The sequence below is a fragment of the Bison bison genome, unplaced genomic scaffold, assembly GCF_000754665.1.
Source record: "Bison bison bison isolate TAMUID 2011002044 unplaced genomic scaffold, Bison_UMD1.0 scf7180017864456, whole genome shotgun sequence".
Classification (NCBI taxonomy): Eukaryota; Metazoa; Chordata; class Mammalia; order Artiodactyla; family Bovidae; genus Bison; species Bison bison.
In genome coordinates this window covers 16,518,079-16,533,582 of record NW_011495018.1, presented here as the reverse complement: position 1 = coordinate 16,533,582, position 15,504 = coordinate 16,518,079, and the positions used below count along the sequence as shown (strand labels likewise).

At 43.2% G+C, this 15,504-nt stretch overlaps 1 protein-coding gene across 1 annotated transcript in view; it reads right to left on the bottom strand.

Moving 5' to 3' along the window:
- Positions 1–15,504, bottom strand: part of ABLIM1 (actin binding LIM protein 1) — a 216,003-nt gene that overhangs the window by 35,799 nt on the left and 164,700 nt on the right. Inside the window, exons 7-9 of the mRNA XM_010859295.1 lie at positions 14,821–14,908; positions 11,445–11,503; positions 7,877–7,960 (exon numbers count right to left, since the gene is read on the bottom strand). Of these exons, the coding sequence (XP_010857597.1) occupies positions 7,877–7,960; positions 11,445–11,503; positions 14,821–14,908 (231 nt within the window). The remainder of the gene's footprint in view (positions 1–7,876; positions 7,961–11,444; positions 11,504–14,820; positions 14,909–15,504) is intronic.

Genomic DNA, 15,504 nt, shown 5'->3' with positions numbered 1-15,504 from the left:
CGGTAAGAATCCACTGGAGGGGTGGGATCAGTCGTTCTCACCAGGGTCCCTGACACCTCTGAGACATAAGGGGGGCAGAGGGTGGAGAGTGCACAGGGCACAGTGGAGGCGAGCCAGGCTCGACCCTTCCGGCCCTCCCTCCTTGTACAAGCACTTTCCTCCTCGAGTGACAATTTTCCAATCACAGGAGTATCTCAAGATGATAGAATCCCCACATCTGAATATATTACCAAAGAAAGGATTCATGTAATAACAGGACTCCCCAAATCCAACTCCTGGATCAATCTGCCAATCAAAACATACAAGGGACACCACCAAAGTGCAGCCTTCCTATAAAGAGAGATGCGCCCGCTTCAGAAAGCTGAGCCAGTAACCCTCTCTGTGGGATAACTGGGCTTCCCTGGTGGCTCAGTGGTAATGAATCTGCCTGCAATGCAGGAGACCCAGGTTCAATCCCTGGGTTGGGAAGACCCCCTGGAGAAGAAAACGGCAACCCACTCCAGTATTCTTGCCTGGAGAATTCCATGGACAGAGAAGACAATCATTTACTACAGGCAGTCCTTCAGCTTCAAGTTGCCAGGATCTAACATTTGCCAAACTTGATATAGTAATGAGGCCTCTTAGGCAACAACATGAGATTAGCAGTACTGAGCATTTCTTACTCACTTACTCTGTGGCAGGCCCTGTGCTGAGCACTCCCCAAGTATGCTCTCGTTTAATCTCCCCAATAACCCCAGGAAGGAGATTCTGCCAACACCCCTGCTTTCTAAATGACGGGAAAGTTGCACAGGTGGGCAAGGGTCAGGATTTGAAGCCAGATGCTTTAAAGGCAGAGCTTGAGCTCTTAATCCCTGCGCTAAATTTTCTGCGCACATCGGAGGGCAAGGGTAGCCATTTACTTTTCATCACCATGGCTTTGGGACAAACGAGGCGAAAGTAAAAGAAAAATAAGGAGATGAACTAGCAGGAGAGAGTGCATGCTAACTGAAAGTGTTTTGACTGCCACTTGGAAGCTTCTAAGAAGCCTGTAATAGCTCGCTGTTGGGGTGGGGTGGGAGAGGGTGTTCCCCAGGAGAGTCAGATGTTTTGGGTTGCTGGTGTTGCTATGACAATGGCTTGTTTTCATTAACAAGCCATGAGGACACTGTGTGAATAGCCAAAGTGCACGCTGAGCTTTGGGGTCTCTCCCACGTTCCTCATCCTTATTTCTGCCAAAATGTGGGTCAGGTACCCTTTGTTTGTTTCCTGTTAACAATGGACCTGGGGGTGGCTCTGAAGTGTTTCTTCCTCTGATGTACTATGCACCCTGATAGGAATACAGCTGGGGAAGAAGGCGCACAGGGATCAGGAAAGGGCCCTGAGTGCTCCCTTCCAGAGATGGAGAAATACTCGGCTGGAAAAGATCTCTTGGCTGAACCAGCCTGTCCCCAGCTCAGTCTCTCTCTCTCCATTCTTCACAGGATTGAGCATCCTGTGAGTGACACAGGCTTTCTCTGAAGCATTTATCTTACTCATTTACTGTTTTAATATTGTTGGGCTAAAGGTATTAACATCCAAAAATTCTTCTCAAGTTCCATTGTCTTCAGATTGCAGTCACTTCCAATTTGCATCCAACTGCCCTGGCTTCTCTGATTGCAAAATAAAGATTTGAGAGTTTCATAGTCAGTTTTTGAAGTCAAGCCAACGTTCAACAAATCCACCGCTGCTCTGGCTCTTTTTTGAGATCACTGTGCCCAGTGTGTCTTCAGACCACTTGGTGTATTTCAGAAACAGTGACAACGTGTTGGAGGTTCAGAACCTGCTGTCTTTCACTGCATTCGCCCCTGTTTGTTTTAGCTTTATTCTGGCCTCCTAACCTTACTGTCAATTTTACTTCCACAGACATCTTGCTTATGGGTTGAGTTACGCCCTTGCTTGCCTATTTTCTCATAGGGGTCCTAAGTTGTTTTCCTGTTTAAAATGAAATAATGGAATAAAATACAGTTCTGTATAGCATAATCTAGGGGGGTTCAAAGGCTGGCTTTGGAGTCGAATACCTTGACGCATATATTGGCTCTATTGGTTGTATGACATTACACGAGTGTCTTTTTTTCCCTTTCCTTCCCTTTCTCACTCTTTCATTGTTTCCCTTTAACTTCCTTACGCTTCAGTTTATCTATGTATAGAATGGAGGAGAGGGTACATACAACACCTCTTTCCTAGTGAGAAATGAAACAATACATACAAAGCTCCAAGTACCTTGCCCCACACATGATGAAGACCCAGCATTTTCCGGACAACAGAGGTGAGACTGGAGTTCTTTGCCAGCATCTTAAATAATGAAGGGCAGGACTCTCTCTGTCCTGGTCCTCATGACTGGACAGTCATTTTGGATGTGAGCTCCAATGACCAGACTGCCCTCAAGTTCTCACCCTTGGAGACCTTCCCATCAGAACTCAGGTAAGTTAACTGTCTCAATAGTTAACTATTGTGGATGGGGCAGTGGTCCCACCCAGAGCTGACAAATGTCCTTCCCTTTCTTGAGAACTCCATGGAACGAATCTGTACCCTCCCAAGACAACAACTTCTCCAGCTGGCGTCTAGGCTCTAGTTACTATCACCCTTCCATAATGGATGGCAGAGAACTTGCTCAAGCCTGTCTGATCTGCCAGGATAACTCCTGTCTGCTCCCTCGTGAACCGTGCTCCAAGTTAAATGGTACCACAGGGATGGGCCACTTACGCCACAGCCCCTAACGGCTCCCCACGCTGGTGTGTTTGCTCAACCAGCAGAGGTTAGCAGTCTCTCTTCTGAAGATAAAAACACTTACTCCTAAAAGTGGGACTATTATTTTTGAGTTGGAATCTTAAATATTTAGAATTTTACATTTCAATTCTAAACTTCTAGCCTTCTAAACATGTTGCATTTTATTTTCTCTGTGTTTTAAAGTGTTAATTTAAAAAGAGCCAATTCCTAATATTACATCATATGACAAAAGAAATCCAAATGGTTTAAGACCTAAAAGCAAATGTAATTTGATAGTAGTTTAAAACAAGAAGGAAAAGAGACATGCTGAATTTTAAATGAACGTCTTGTTTATCACTGAAGCCCCCCTTTTCTTCTTCTAGCTGTGTTTGCCCCCTAATTAATATACAACTTGCTAATAGTGTTTGATGGCCTTCAACACCAAAAGGCACAGAGCTGTCTTCTGACATGACAGCTCATATCCACACACTCAGAATTAAGGCTCATCTTAATCTCAAAAGCAACAGCTTCCTGACATGTTTTCCCTCTTTCAAATCCCACTGACAGTTTCTTCTTTATCATTAACTTAATTCTAGTGTCACCTCTTCAGGTGGTAACAAAGTTATAGACAATCCATATTTCTACAGATGATCTTTACGTGCAATTATTTCATCTAAATTACTGTTTCATCCCATTCAGATAACCAAGTTCACAACAGTGATTCACCGAATTAAATCAAGAACCCAAATGAGTCAACAGGCTTTGTCTGTGGAATTCTCTATGAGAGCTGTGATAGACACAATTACCTTCTTGCCTATATTATAAATGAAGATAATTCCAAATATTTATCCCCAAAGGTCTTCCCACTTCTGTTCTACAGAGGGAAAAAAACCAAACCTATAGAGCTGTGATGAAGCTGTTAAAGCAGATGCAATCTACTTGTTCTCGCTTTTTCCTTCATGCCTTACAGAAAAAAACAACTTGAAAGCTCAGTTGGAAAAATTCAGTTTTTTCTTTTGATGCCATCTTTGGGGGGCAGGGAAGGTAGAGGAAAGCATGGGAAAAGCAAGGTAGATATAAGAAGGATTATAAACAGTCTATGATCTTTCAAAGGACTTTGCCAACAAGATTAGCCTTTAATCCTCATTTTGGCAACAAGAGAAAAGGATCCTTCAGTAAGAACTTTCTAGTTGTATGTGGTTCATGCAAGAAAAGCACTTTCATAAAGAAAGTGTCTAAATTTACATTTATTTCTCCAGCACATCTTCACATACCTACTTTCAGTTTCAAAAAGGCTTTTTATTTTTCCTCAAAGGAAAGAAAGAAATCAACAAAGAGAGGTCTCACCAGACTAGTAGTTCATTTCAACATGAAAGAGGAAAAAATGACATTTGATCGCTAATAGTAGATGCTTGAAAAATGCACATCTTTTTGTTTTCTGTACAAAACTTAAAAAAAACTCTCTAACTACATTTCACTTGCTGTTTCCCTTAAGCCTTGACTTTGTCCACCTGTTCCACACTTCGGAAGGCACAGTCACAGGATGAAAATTACACCGAAGAAATTCGCCAGCTCTCAAACATCTTTAAATGTTTACCATTAAAAACACTTACTGGAGCTTTGCCTGGAAATTAACCAGAGAAATGACATTTTTGTTTATTTCCAATCGTGGGCCGCCCCACACACCCGGTCCCTTCTTAGAAGCAGACAGCTGGAGAGCCCTCTTGCCCCAGACCTCCCCTCACCCCACAGGAGCTGGGGAGTAACAGCTATGTTCATCTAGTCTGCATTCATCCTAAGCCATGCTCTAAGAAGGGAAAGAACTACAGGCAACTGGATCCCAGATCAGAGAGGTCGTATGAGGGCCTACGGGACCGCTACTCATATAAGGTAGTTGACACCTTATACGAAGTGCTGCTAAGGTTGACAGTACCTGCCTTGGGTTTTTGTCGAAGTTCACCAGACAAGGAGGTGATAATAGCTGCAGAAGAAGGAATACTTTAAAAAATCTTAACATATTAAATATTCACTGCTAAGTCAAAAGAGGAAATCCTTTCAGTTTTTTTGTTTGTTTTTGCTTTTATTTTTGGTTTAGTTTTGGCTGCACCACCAGCTTGTAGGATCTTAGTTCCCCGATCAGGGATCGAACCTGTGCCCTGAGTAGTGAAGGCACAGTATCTTCTCCAGAACCAGGTGTGCAACCACCATTAGCCTTTACTATGGCCAAGAGTCCTCACTGTGCAGGATAAATCTTCACACCTGTACATTCTGATACACCAAAAAGAATAAAATATCTGAACAGAGAGAAAGCTGGGAATAAAGTGGTATGTCTGGTGGCAACATTAATAAAACAGTAACCAATAGCATAATTTCCTTATTGTAGATATACTTACAGCCTCTAATTAGCTCCTTTGCAGAAATAGACACACAGTATTTGTTTGGTATATTATGGGTCTGCAAGTGCATACGTTATAATACAGTGAGTGTTAGTTTCAGAAGAGAAAAAAAACTCATGCCCACTTTGGATGGCAGCCATTCATGCTTTAGCCTCCAAAGGCACAGCCCAGAAGCCCCTTTTTAGAACAAAAGCAAGTGATCCACTCCAGATTACTACAAACTTGGTCCTGGGAATATGGTGTGGTTTGTTTATAATGAATTACCGACCTTTCCCTGTAGACAAAATTTGCTTTTCTTATAGAACTCTTCCAAGTAAGTGAAACCAGAATATATTTTTCTTAGGTCATTCTATTGGGCTGGCCAAAAACTTTGTTTGGGTTTTTTCCCATAACATCTTGCAGAAAAACTTGAATGAACTTTTTGGCCAAATTAGTAATGTTTTTCCTCACCATTTTCTTTTACCTGTAATTCAGCAAGAGGAAATAAGAAGAGATTTCAGAAAATAAAAAATAAAATGACCTTCCTCTACAATAAAACCAGGCTTATTTCCAGGGCATGAAGTGCTGAAAGTCCCTGCAAGGGGTACAGTGTATCTAACACTAAAGGTACTTGATACTAATCTGGTGAAATGAACTACTGTGTAGTCAACAGTATTTAAAAGACCAAAATATCTGGGTGGCTTGAGAATTGCTTTGGCATTTTCAGGCTTCTCAAAGGTTTTGATAAGCCATGATGGCCAATGGGTGAAGCAAGAGCTTGTCAAATGGCTCATTTTCTCTGCTGGGTCCCAAGTGATTTATACCTTTCTATGACAGGGTTACAGTTAACTTTACTGATATTTAAGGTTCGACAATGGGAATTAGATACCCATGCTTAACAACAGGGTAGGAAGAGAGAAGGTTTTCAAAATAGACCTCTTTGTCTCTTTTCTTCTTTTTTCTCTCTCTTCTCAGGCAACCACATCTCTTAAATGTAAGGGTCTGGAGAAGACCAAAAAATTTCACAGTTGATGGTATTTTTCTTAAAGTCATGAAAGTGAATCACTTGGCAATAGCCTTAGGCTAACAAAATAAAACACTATTTGAGTTATAAAGCATACTTTCAGGGAAAAAACCAAAAGCTATTGAAAAAGCAATTTCTTGCCAAGTAGGTACTAATTCTAAGAACTCACTTGCAATGGGAATAATTTCTGGCTGTTCCTCTGGATTCATGACACTGTATGTTAACTGTATGTGAAACTCTGCTGTTGGAGCCAAAGGTTTAAGATAGATGAAGATCATGTGACAAATATAAGTTGAAGTAACCCAGCTTCACGGGCCAATGCAGTACACTCAGGGCCTGGAATCTACGGATAAGTGTTGCTCCTTTTGACCTGCAACACCTTGGACTGACTTCACTCTGTAGGTAGAGAAACTCCAGGGGTTGATGTCTAAAAGGTTTCTTTCCCCTCTGAAACTCTGTACTTCTATCTTTCAAATCATTTAAAGAAAGCAGGTACAGCTTTAATGAAAGTAGACCCAAACCCAAACTGTCCTGGGCCATCGTGCAGTTCTGGCAGGCAGAGAAAACAGGCACGGGCGTCAAGCCCAGACTAAAGAGCTGTGTCGCAACCCTGAGTGTCAACAGAGCTGCATGATGGGTTTCATCTGGACAGAGCTGGGGCCGTGAAAGTCACTTGTAACTTAACGGGCCAAGGTTTCAACTGATTCTCAGAAACCCCGAAAGAAGGTCAAGCGTGTGCAGGGAACACAATCTCCTGCCTCGCCGCTCATCTGGAGAGCTGGCTGAGGACTCTCCCAGGTTCCAGGGGATGCTCTGGAAAGATGGTGCCGCCCTTACACCCTGTCTCTTCCTTGGGCACCATCAGACTTGGCCAGTATTTCATGCTCTCCTCTTTGTGTCTTCCCAGCTCTCTCTCTCACTCTCTCCTTGTAGGACAGTGGAAAGAACATGAGTTACCGGCTCCAATCTCAGTTCTTCCACTTACCGCTGGGAGAACTCTGGGGAAGTTAGTTCACTATGATGGTCTCAGTCTTTCCATCTGTAAGATGGGAATCAGGACAGCTACTTGGCAGGGATTCTTAAGGAGAGCCATTGAGAGAGTATGTCAGTTTCTCGCCTCTGCAGAGCTGTAGCTAGTCTTATTTGTTCTCTTTTCCACTTTGCCACTCCTTCCTCGAGCCAAACCTCTCCTTCCCCAAGTACTGCATTTCCCCAGCTCCACACTTCTGTTGCTCTTTTCGTCAGGCCCACCCCTTTCTCATCATCTCTATGTGTTCAAATCCCATCCAGCCTCCAAAACTCAACTCAGAGACCACTTCTCCCAGGAAGTGCCCCTTAAGCCCCTTTCCCTCACCTGATCTGCCTTGATGTTTACGATCCCTATGCTGTGATATGTTTCAATATCTTTTAATAATTATGTACCTGTCTTTTCTTCCTTACTGTACCTGGGTACTTGGCAAATATTTGTTCAGCGAACAAATGTGTGAGTAGAGTACAGGACCGAAACAGTGGTTTCCAATGAGCTCGCTGTCCTGAAGACAATGCTTTAGCCACCACTCTAAATGAAAACACTGTCTAGAGCAGGAAACAGCCAGAATCAGAATGTGAGATGCACTCCGTGGGGTGAGAAAAAGCATCTGCCTCTTTGGGAGCCCAGAGTTATGTGGGGAAAGCAGCAAGGGGAGGAAAAGCGACAGAAGCCTGGGGCCCCCGGCACAGCGGCCCCGAGCCTCAGCTCAGACACGGTGCCAACCTGCAGACACGGGGACCGTCCTGTGCGTCGAATCAGACTTTTGGGATAAAAGAAATCAGACGGAGATCGACGGATGTTTGGGGGCTGTCGTGAAACATGAAAAAGGGAAGAGTGAAGAAAGAAATAGCCTCGATTCAGAAACACTATCAACAAAAATACCTTTAGGAAAACTAATTCGATAAGTGATAAGTGACATCAGGTTTTCCCTGGTGGCTCAGTGGTAAAGAACCCACTTGCCAATGCAGGAGACTGGGTCGGGAAGGTCCCTTTGGAAGAGAAAATGGCAGCCCACTCCAGTATTCTTGCCTGGAAAATCCCATAGACAGAGGAGCCTGGTGGGCTAGTGCTTGGGATCACAAAGAGTTGGACACGACTGAGCAACTAAACAACAGCAACGATGTGGAATCACTTTAGTCGGGGGTGGGGTGTGTGTGTGTGTATTTTTAAAGTCCATGTTGAAAGCATAATAACTGGTCTTCATTTTCTTTCTCTTTTGGCCACCCCACGTGGCTTACGGGATCTTAGTTCTCCAATCTGTGATTGAATCCATGCCTTCAGCAGTAAAAGTGCCGAGTCCTAACAATGAGACTTACAGGGAATTCCCTAACTGGTCTTTACGTTACAGTATATTTACCTATGTTCCAACCTTCCCCCTCCCCATCATTTCTTTCCATTTATTTTGGCTGAAATATTCTTACATATGAAGAGTTAGAAGGCAATGAAGCCACTGACAGATGTTCTTGAGAGTCTGTTATTACAAACACCCCACCAGTTCTTGAAATCTGGAGAATGTGGATTACTCAGTGGGGTTGTTGAAAGATCCTTAAAACATTTTCATTTTGCTATGGTAACTGAACTGATGTGACACAGGGAAAAAGGCCTGAAAGTCCTGGCTCAAGGCTGTCCTCCATAGACACACCCTTAAGAGAGCACAAGAGTTGCTCCTTCTTCAAAATCTAGCCTCTTTTTTAAATCCCATCAGCATCAACATGTGCCCCACTTGGGGTGCATCAGAACCTCGTCTTCTTAGAGGTACATCACCCATACTACCGAGTGAGTGAGCTGGGGGCCGGCCAGACCTCCCAAGTGGTAAATGCTGGCTTTAGGAGAAAAAAGTTTCACTAAAGGGAGAAAAAACTACAGCTCCTCTCGGCCAGAATGAGTGGAAGTATCTCACTAGTTGTTTTCATAATCTTATCCAAAGAGTTCCATCAAGATGCGATCAAGAGGGTTGATTTTTTTGAAGCCATTTTAGTAGGACAATCTGCAAATTCAAGCAGTCCTTACAGAGAAAGGACACATTCCATTCAGTCTGGCCTCGTTAGCATTCCTCTCTTTGTCTCCCAGAAGACTTCATCAGGGATGGAATAAAAATGATTATTCAACCACCAAGGGCAACACTGTAAAGACAGTGCAGACCACCAGCTACGAGGCTGGTTTGGGGAGAGCATCTACAAGTTACACACTGAATTCTGCATTCCTGTGATTAAAGTGACAGTAAGCACTATCTTTAAGGTGCCAGCATTTTATAACAATAACCCGCTTCAAAGCATCCATGAGTCATCAAAAATCCCAGAGGCTGGCAACTTCCAGCGTGCACCTGTCTGACTGACAGATGAGAGGGCTAGGTACACACGCTCAAGCTGAAGTTCTATGTCGAAACAGGGATCAAATCATCCTGCTGCTGCTGCTAAGTCACTTCAGTCATGTCCGACTCTGTGCGACCCCATAGACGGCAGCCCACCAGGCTCCCCCGACCCTGGGATTCCCCAGGCAAGAACACTGGAGTGGGTTGCCATTTCCTTCTCCAAGCACGGAAATGAAAAGTGAAAGTGAAGTCGCTCAGTCATGTCCGACTCTTAGCAACCCCATGGACTGCAGCCTACCAGGCTCCTCCATCCATGGGATTTTCCAGGCAAGAGTACTGGAGGGGGTGCCATCGCCTTCTCCGCAAATCATCCTAATATTGGTGAACAAGTTCCTCTCCAGTTTGTCTGGTCTTTACTCCATTATTTTGAGAAAAAGTGATTTTTCCCCCTCCGCTTAAAGTCTGGTCATATTAACTGAATTTTAAGACATCCGTTTTTATTCAGGGTCACAGGCAAGGGACAAGTCTCTAAATTACGCAAATGACAAAATATCTCCATCTGATCTTACAGATGCCAGTTGAAAAAACAAAAGCAGAGGAAATAGAGCTTCTAGGCAGACAAGAACTTCACTGAGAATAAAGAAAAGATATTGAAAAATGAAAATAAGAGCTGTCATTCCCAGGGGTGGCAGGCCAAAAAAAAATGGGGGGGTTCTGATAATCATTTCTCTGAAGCCAAGTCACTCCTTCACAAATGACACGTTAGTAATCAGGCCACAATGATGTAGCAGCTGTGTGACTGCTGGGGATCACATATATAGCTTCTTACGCCTGCTAACAGCAGATAAAGAAGAAATGATTCCACATTCTAGAATATTGCTGTTCAGTTGCTAAGTCGTGTCCGACTCTTTGTGACCCCATCAATTGCAGCACACCAGGCTTCCCTGTCTTTCACTATCTCCTGCAGCTTGCTCAAACTCATCTCCATTGAGTTGGTCATGCTACCTAACCATCTCATCTATAGCATGGCTTCAAAAAATAAATTTGGTCCATTCTTTTCCCTGAAACACCAGGTGGTGTAGTCCAGCTGTTTCAAAGGGAACCACTAAGGTAGTTAAATGAAGGGACTGTGGACTGGGGTCTAGTCTGATTACTGCTCTGAAAAATACTTCACAGCCCAAGCGAAAAACTAGGGGAATCTGAGTAAGAAACAGATTATGATCATGGCCCTGCAGCTGTGTACAGCTCTTTGCTTCTGAAACAGGTAGAATATTGTCTCCTGGTGGTGATCTGAGAACAGACTAAGATCAAGGGAAGGCTTTAGAATTGAGAGAAATGCTAAAAAACCAAAGGAAAGAAAGGAAAAACAGGTGAAAGATAGAGTCTATCCTCCGTGTGATCCATGTTCCAGGGAGTTTTGAAAATATTTTGATGCTACCTAAGGTTTCAGTTACAAAAACAATCAAGGACACTTGTTCCCACTGACTCGTCTGAGCTCATCATGACTTTCCCCAAAGGTTTTTTATCTAACAAATCATCAGCTTTTGGAGATGGAGGCTACTTGGTGAACTTGGATTTGAGAGGCCAATCAAATGTAGCAAGAGCTGAGCAATGGCTGCAGAGTTTGGATTGAGTGATGTGATGGATGAAGTACAAAAAACATCCTCCTCTGGTGAGGAAGTCACCAGATATTGGACCTAGAACTTGACTTTGCCCCTTGAATGCTTTCCTAAGAACCTGATACATGAAGCAAGGCTTATTTTGTCTAACACAAGCATTTGAAACAAGAATCACCATCAGTGGAAGGTAGGAGGAAACCTCTTTTTCTGGCCAAATGGCCTTTCTACTTGGTCTGTGATAGAAGGGGAAAAAAAAGTCCTAAGAAGCAATTTCACCCAAACTGCAGTCCCAAGAATCAGTGACCGTCAACACGATGGACAGCAAGTACCTCTGCCGTCACAGTGCCAAAGCCTTCCTTACCCGCAGCTTTTCCTCAGTCTTGGTTGATTGCTTACAGTCGGGATGCCAAACGGTAGAACCTGGAAAGACAATGCACATCTAAGAGTAAAGGAAATGGAAAGCAGCCACGGTCCTATTACACAGAACTTCTGAGAGAGGCCCTGTGCCCAAGTGAACCATGATAGCTCAAATTCCAGGTGAGTTTTCTGCGTCTAGTCTGAGCTTGTTCTTAACAGTTATAATCCTAGCCCACAGAGGCCCCTCATCTGGCACAAGAGTGTCTTGATGAAAGAGACATTTAGTTCTCAACTGGGCAGTGTTTTTTTTTTCCAAATGTTATCATTGTCCTTTGGGGACTTCCCTGGTGGCTCAGATGGTAAAGAATCTGCCTGCAATGTGGGAGACCAGGGTTCAATCCCTGGGTTGGGAAGATCCCCTGGAGAAGGTCAGGCTACACACTCCAGTACCTGGAGAATTCCATGGGCAGAGGAGCCTGGCAGGCTACAGTCCATGGGGTCACAAAGAGTCCGTATTGAGCAACTAAGTTTCATTTTTCATTTTCATTATTCTTTAAAAGTAATGTCTGTGTACTTCCCAATATCTACTTTTAATTTCAGAAATATAAGCCATAAGCCATGTTTATATAACATCAAAACAACCAAGCAATTTAGATGAGGGCAATAAAGTCAAACCAGATCATCTATATCCAGAAGCAAAACGCACCAAATTTTTTTTGTTGCTTCAATTATACAGTTACCTACACAGACACAGGAAATCAATCCAACTAGCAGAAAGTTTGAAACTTACATTACAAATCCACAAGTTTTCCTTTAACTTTTTAACCTTTTAGTTAACTTTAAAAGGTCTTTACTTTTAAACTAGTGAAGTTACTACTTAAGTGTTGTTTTCTGGTCCTGGGTCAATGCCTCACTTTACAGGAATTTAAGGCGCTTTCTTGGATGGTACCAGTATCACAGAACTAAGCAAAACACTTATATCCAATAGAAAGCTCTTTTCTTATAAGAATTCAATGCCTGCCTATGCAATTTTTTTTTGCCTAGGTATACAATGTATGTAATTCATGGCTAAGGTCTACATGTAAGTCCTACGTTCACACAAGAATACGTTCAAACGTGGGAATGGTGGAAGAATTTGAAGAGGGACTTAAAAAGACTTCAGCAAATAGTTACTAAGTTGAAAACAGTTTTTTTTTTGCCTAAATTTGTAAATTTATTCTGGCTACATTTAAATTGTTAAAAGAGTCATGAGGTTGTCTGTGCAGGACAATGTCAATGATATAAACTTAATATGAGTCTCTGTATGAATATTTTATGCTTTACATTTCACTGTTGAACTCTTTCTCTCCTGAAAAGCTATCAAATTAAAATAACTCTTGAATTATTTTACACCACTGAGCTAAAAATACTATTAAATTGATGACAGTGTAAATACATTTTATATCAGAATAATACTTTAATCCCTATTTAGCAGTCATTTCTATCTTGCTTAACCCAGGGCCAAAAAATCAAACCAAAGCCAGACAGACACATAGTCCATTCAGCACTGGCTTTTACTCTGAGGCTGGCTTCAAAGCACAGAAATCCTCTTAATGTGGAGAGCCGGGGGGAGGTAGGGTGGGCAGCAGGGCTGGAAGCGGAGCAGGGTGCACTGCAGAGGTTCTACTGAGTGGACATCCTGGCCCAGAACCCTGGGGGTGCACAAGGCATTGAACTGTCCTCCAGAGGTCACACCACAGGGAATGCAAGCCAGAGAGAACATGAGATGCTGGGGAAGACGAAGCTGCTCATTGTTCAAGGATGTGGCAAAGAACACCAGAGCCCAACTCCATCAAAGATTCACGATGCTCAAATGCGGAACATAGCCCAAATTCCCAGCGTTGTTTATCTATAGTATGAATGTGCTGTACTTGTGTACAGCCTGAAATCACCCTCTTTACTCAGCTTGCAGAACTCTGTGAACATACAGAGGTGCACCCAGAGCCCTGAGTCTCAGTTCTTAGCAGACACTCTTGGGGTGATGTACACTCTTGGGTCTTTGATGGTGAGTGCCGTGACTGACACATTAGATCTAAAACAGCCTGGAGACCAACTGAAGAATAAATCTGCTCCATGCTGAACATGTAAAGTGACACCTGTCTACTGCTCCCAAGGATTCACAGTTTGTCCTGGGGGGAAATGTGTCATATAAAGCCCATATGAGACCACAGATTTGGGGCTTGTCACTTGCCTTCATCAGGCCCTTTAAAATTCAGTGAGATTTTCCACTGTAATTTTTTCAGAGAAATCATTCTAAAGCTAAAAAGGATGTCTGGGTTGTCAATTTCTCATACAGCTAGCGTTCTTTAAGGGGAGAGCAGCCAAAGCTTTGATCTAGTACTCAAGAATCGTTTCTGGAGACTTTTCTTAGTTTCGTAAAAACAAAAATCAAGAGCAAAGCAAACCATTCATTAAAACTACACATAGTGTTATGTGCAGAGATGAAGAAATGACATGCAAAGGCCAATGAGAACCAGTAATTAGCAAACTGAACAAGCAATAGCTCTTATATTCTTGCTAATTTTACTGATCAGCCCTTGTCTATTTAATGACTCTTTCCAGCTAAAAATAGTAAAATGCTTGCACAGATGGTACTGTTTGACTGGAGGAGAATCCTTCCCTAAAACTCTCTTAAAAGCTTCAGAATTTTAGAGGAGATAAAAGCTAATCATAGCTGTACATAGGGAAAATTTCTCAAAATTATTTTCATTAAAAAGAATTGAATGGCCCTCTGGTAATGAGCATTTCCTTGGCATCAGAAACCTCTCAACTTCGCTGTCAGGAACTTTGGGTGTGTTCTCTCTCACTCTCTGTCCTTCTCTCTTTCACTATGACAGCGATCTCATCTTCATGGGATGAAGAACATCTGTGATGTAATTCGCCAAATATGAAATTTTCTTCTTCCTAAAAGCCTGGATAAGAGCATACTGGGAGGCCCCCCAAAATCCTTCTCCCAGGAAAGTAAAGTGAGAAAAACCAAGTATTATAACCATCCAGTATGTAACATTTCTAGACATTCATTTCCTCTTTTGATCTTTTGTTTCCCAAGCATATTCCTGGGGGTTGGGGGTTCCTGAGGCCTAGCTGATCTTTCCTCCTGCCTTATCTCCATGGCATCAAGTTCAATCCATTCATCCATAAGCAATCCACTCGTTTGTTAACAGCCTCAGGGGCTCACTGCCAGCATGTCAATTGCTTGGCTGATTAATACTAACTGATGAGGTCACATTTGGCTACATTCATTTGGGATCTGGGTAGCCTTGCAGCTAATGAAATGCCTCCTTCTCTTCAAAACAAACAAACATAGCCCAGTTTTCTCTCCCCACTCCAGACCACCTTACCTTGCAGATACATTTCCTCTCCTTCTGTGAACATCTGGTTGCATCTGCTGCATCGTGCACAACTCGGGTGGTAATGTTTGTCACCCGCCTGTAAGAGAAGAGGTAGCAAATGTTCAGTCTATCGCTGGGCACTGTCCCAGCCTCTTCTCTGCACATGGCAATTTGAGGAAAAGAGAAAAAAGCTAAGGCGGGAAAGATATTTGTCTGACTGACCAAACTTTTCATACCAACAGCCTTAGAAGCTGAAGCCAATGGCACTGGCCCCACAAGGGGCTCAAAGATCAGTGCTCGTGTCTGCCACGTGGGGCTGCCTTGCCTCTTGGGGTTTCTGGCATGCGGTTGTCTCTTGGCTTAGGCTCTCCTGGATAGTTGCCAATTACACACCATGTGCCTGACATAAGTCTACTCCATCTCCCCAAAAAGTTCACCTCGAAAACATTAACATCCAAATTGACGTTGGAGACCAATGTTGGTTTGTACTGCTGCTGCTGCTGCTAAGTTGCTTCAGTCATGTCCAACTCTGGGGGACCCCATAGATGGCAGCCCACTAGGCTCCCCCATCCCTGGGATTCTCCAGGCAAGAACACAGGAGTGGGTTGCCATTTCCTTCTCCAATGCATGAAAGTGAAAAGTGAAAGTGAAGTCACTCAGTGGTGTCCGACTCTTTGCGACCCCATGGACTGC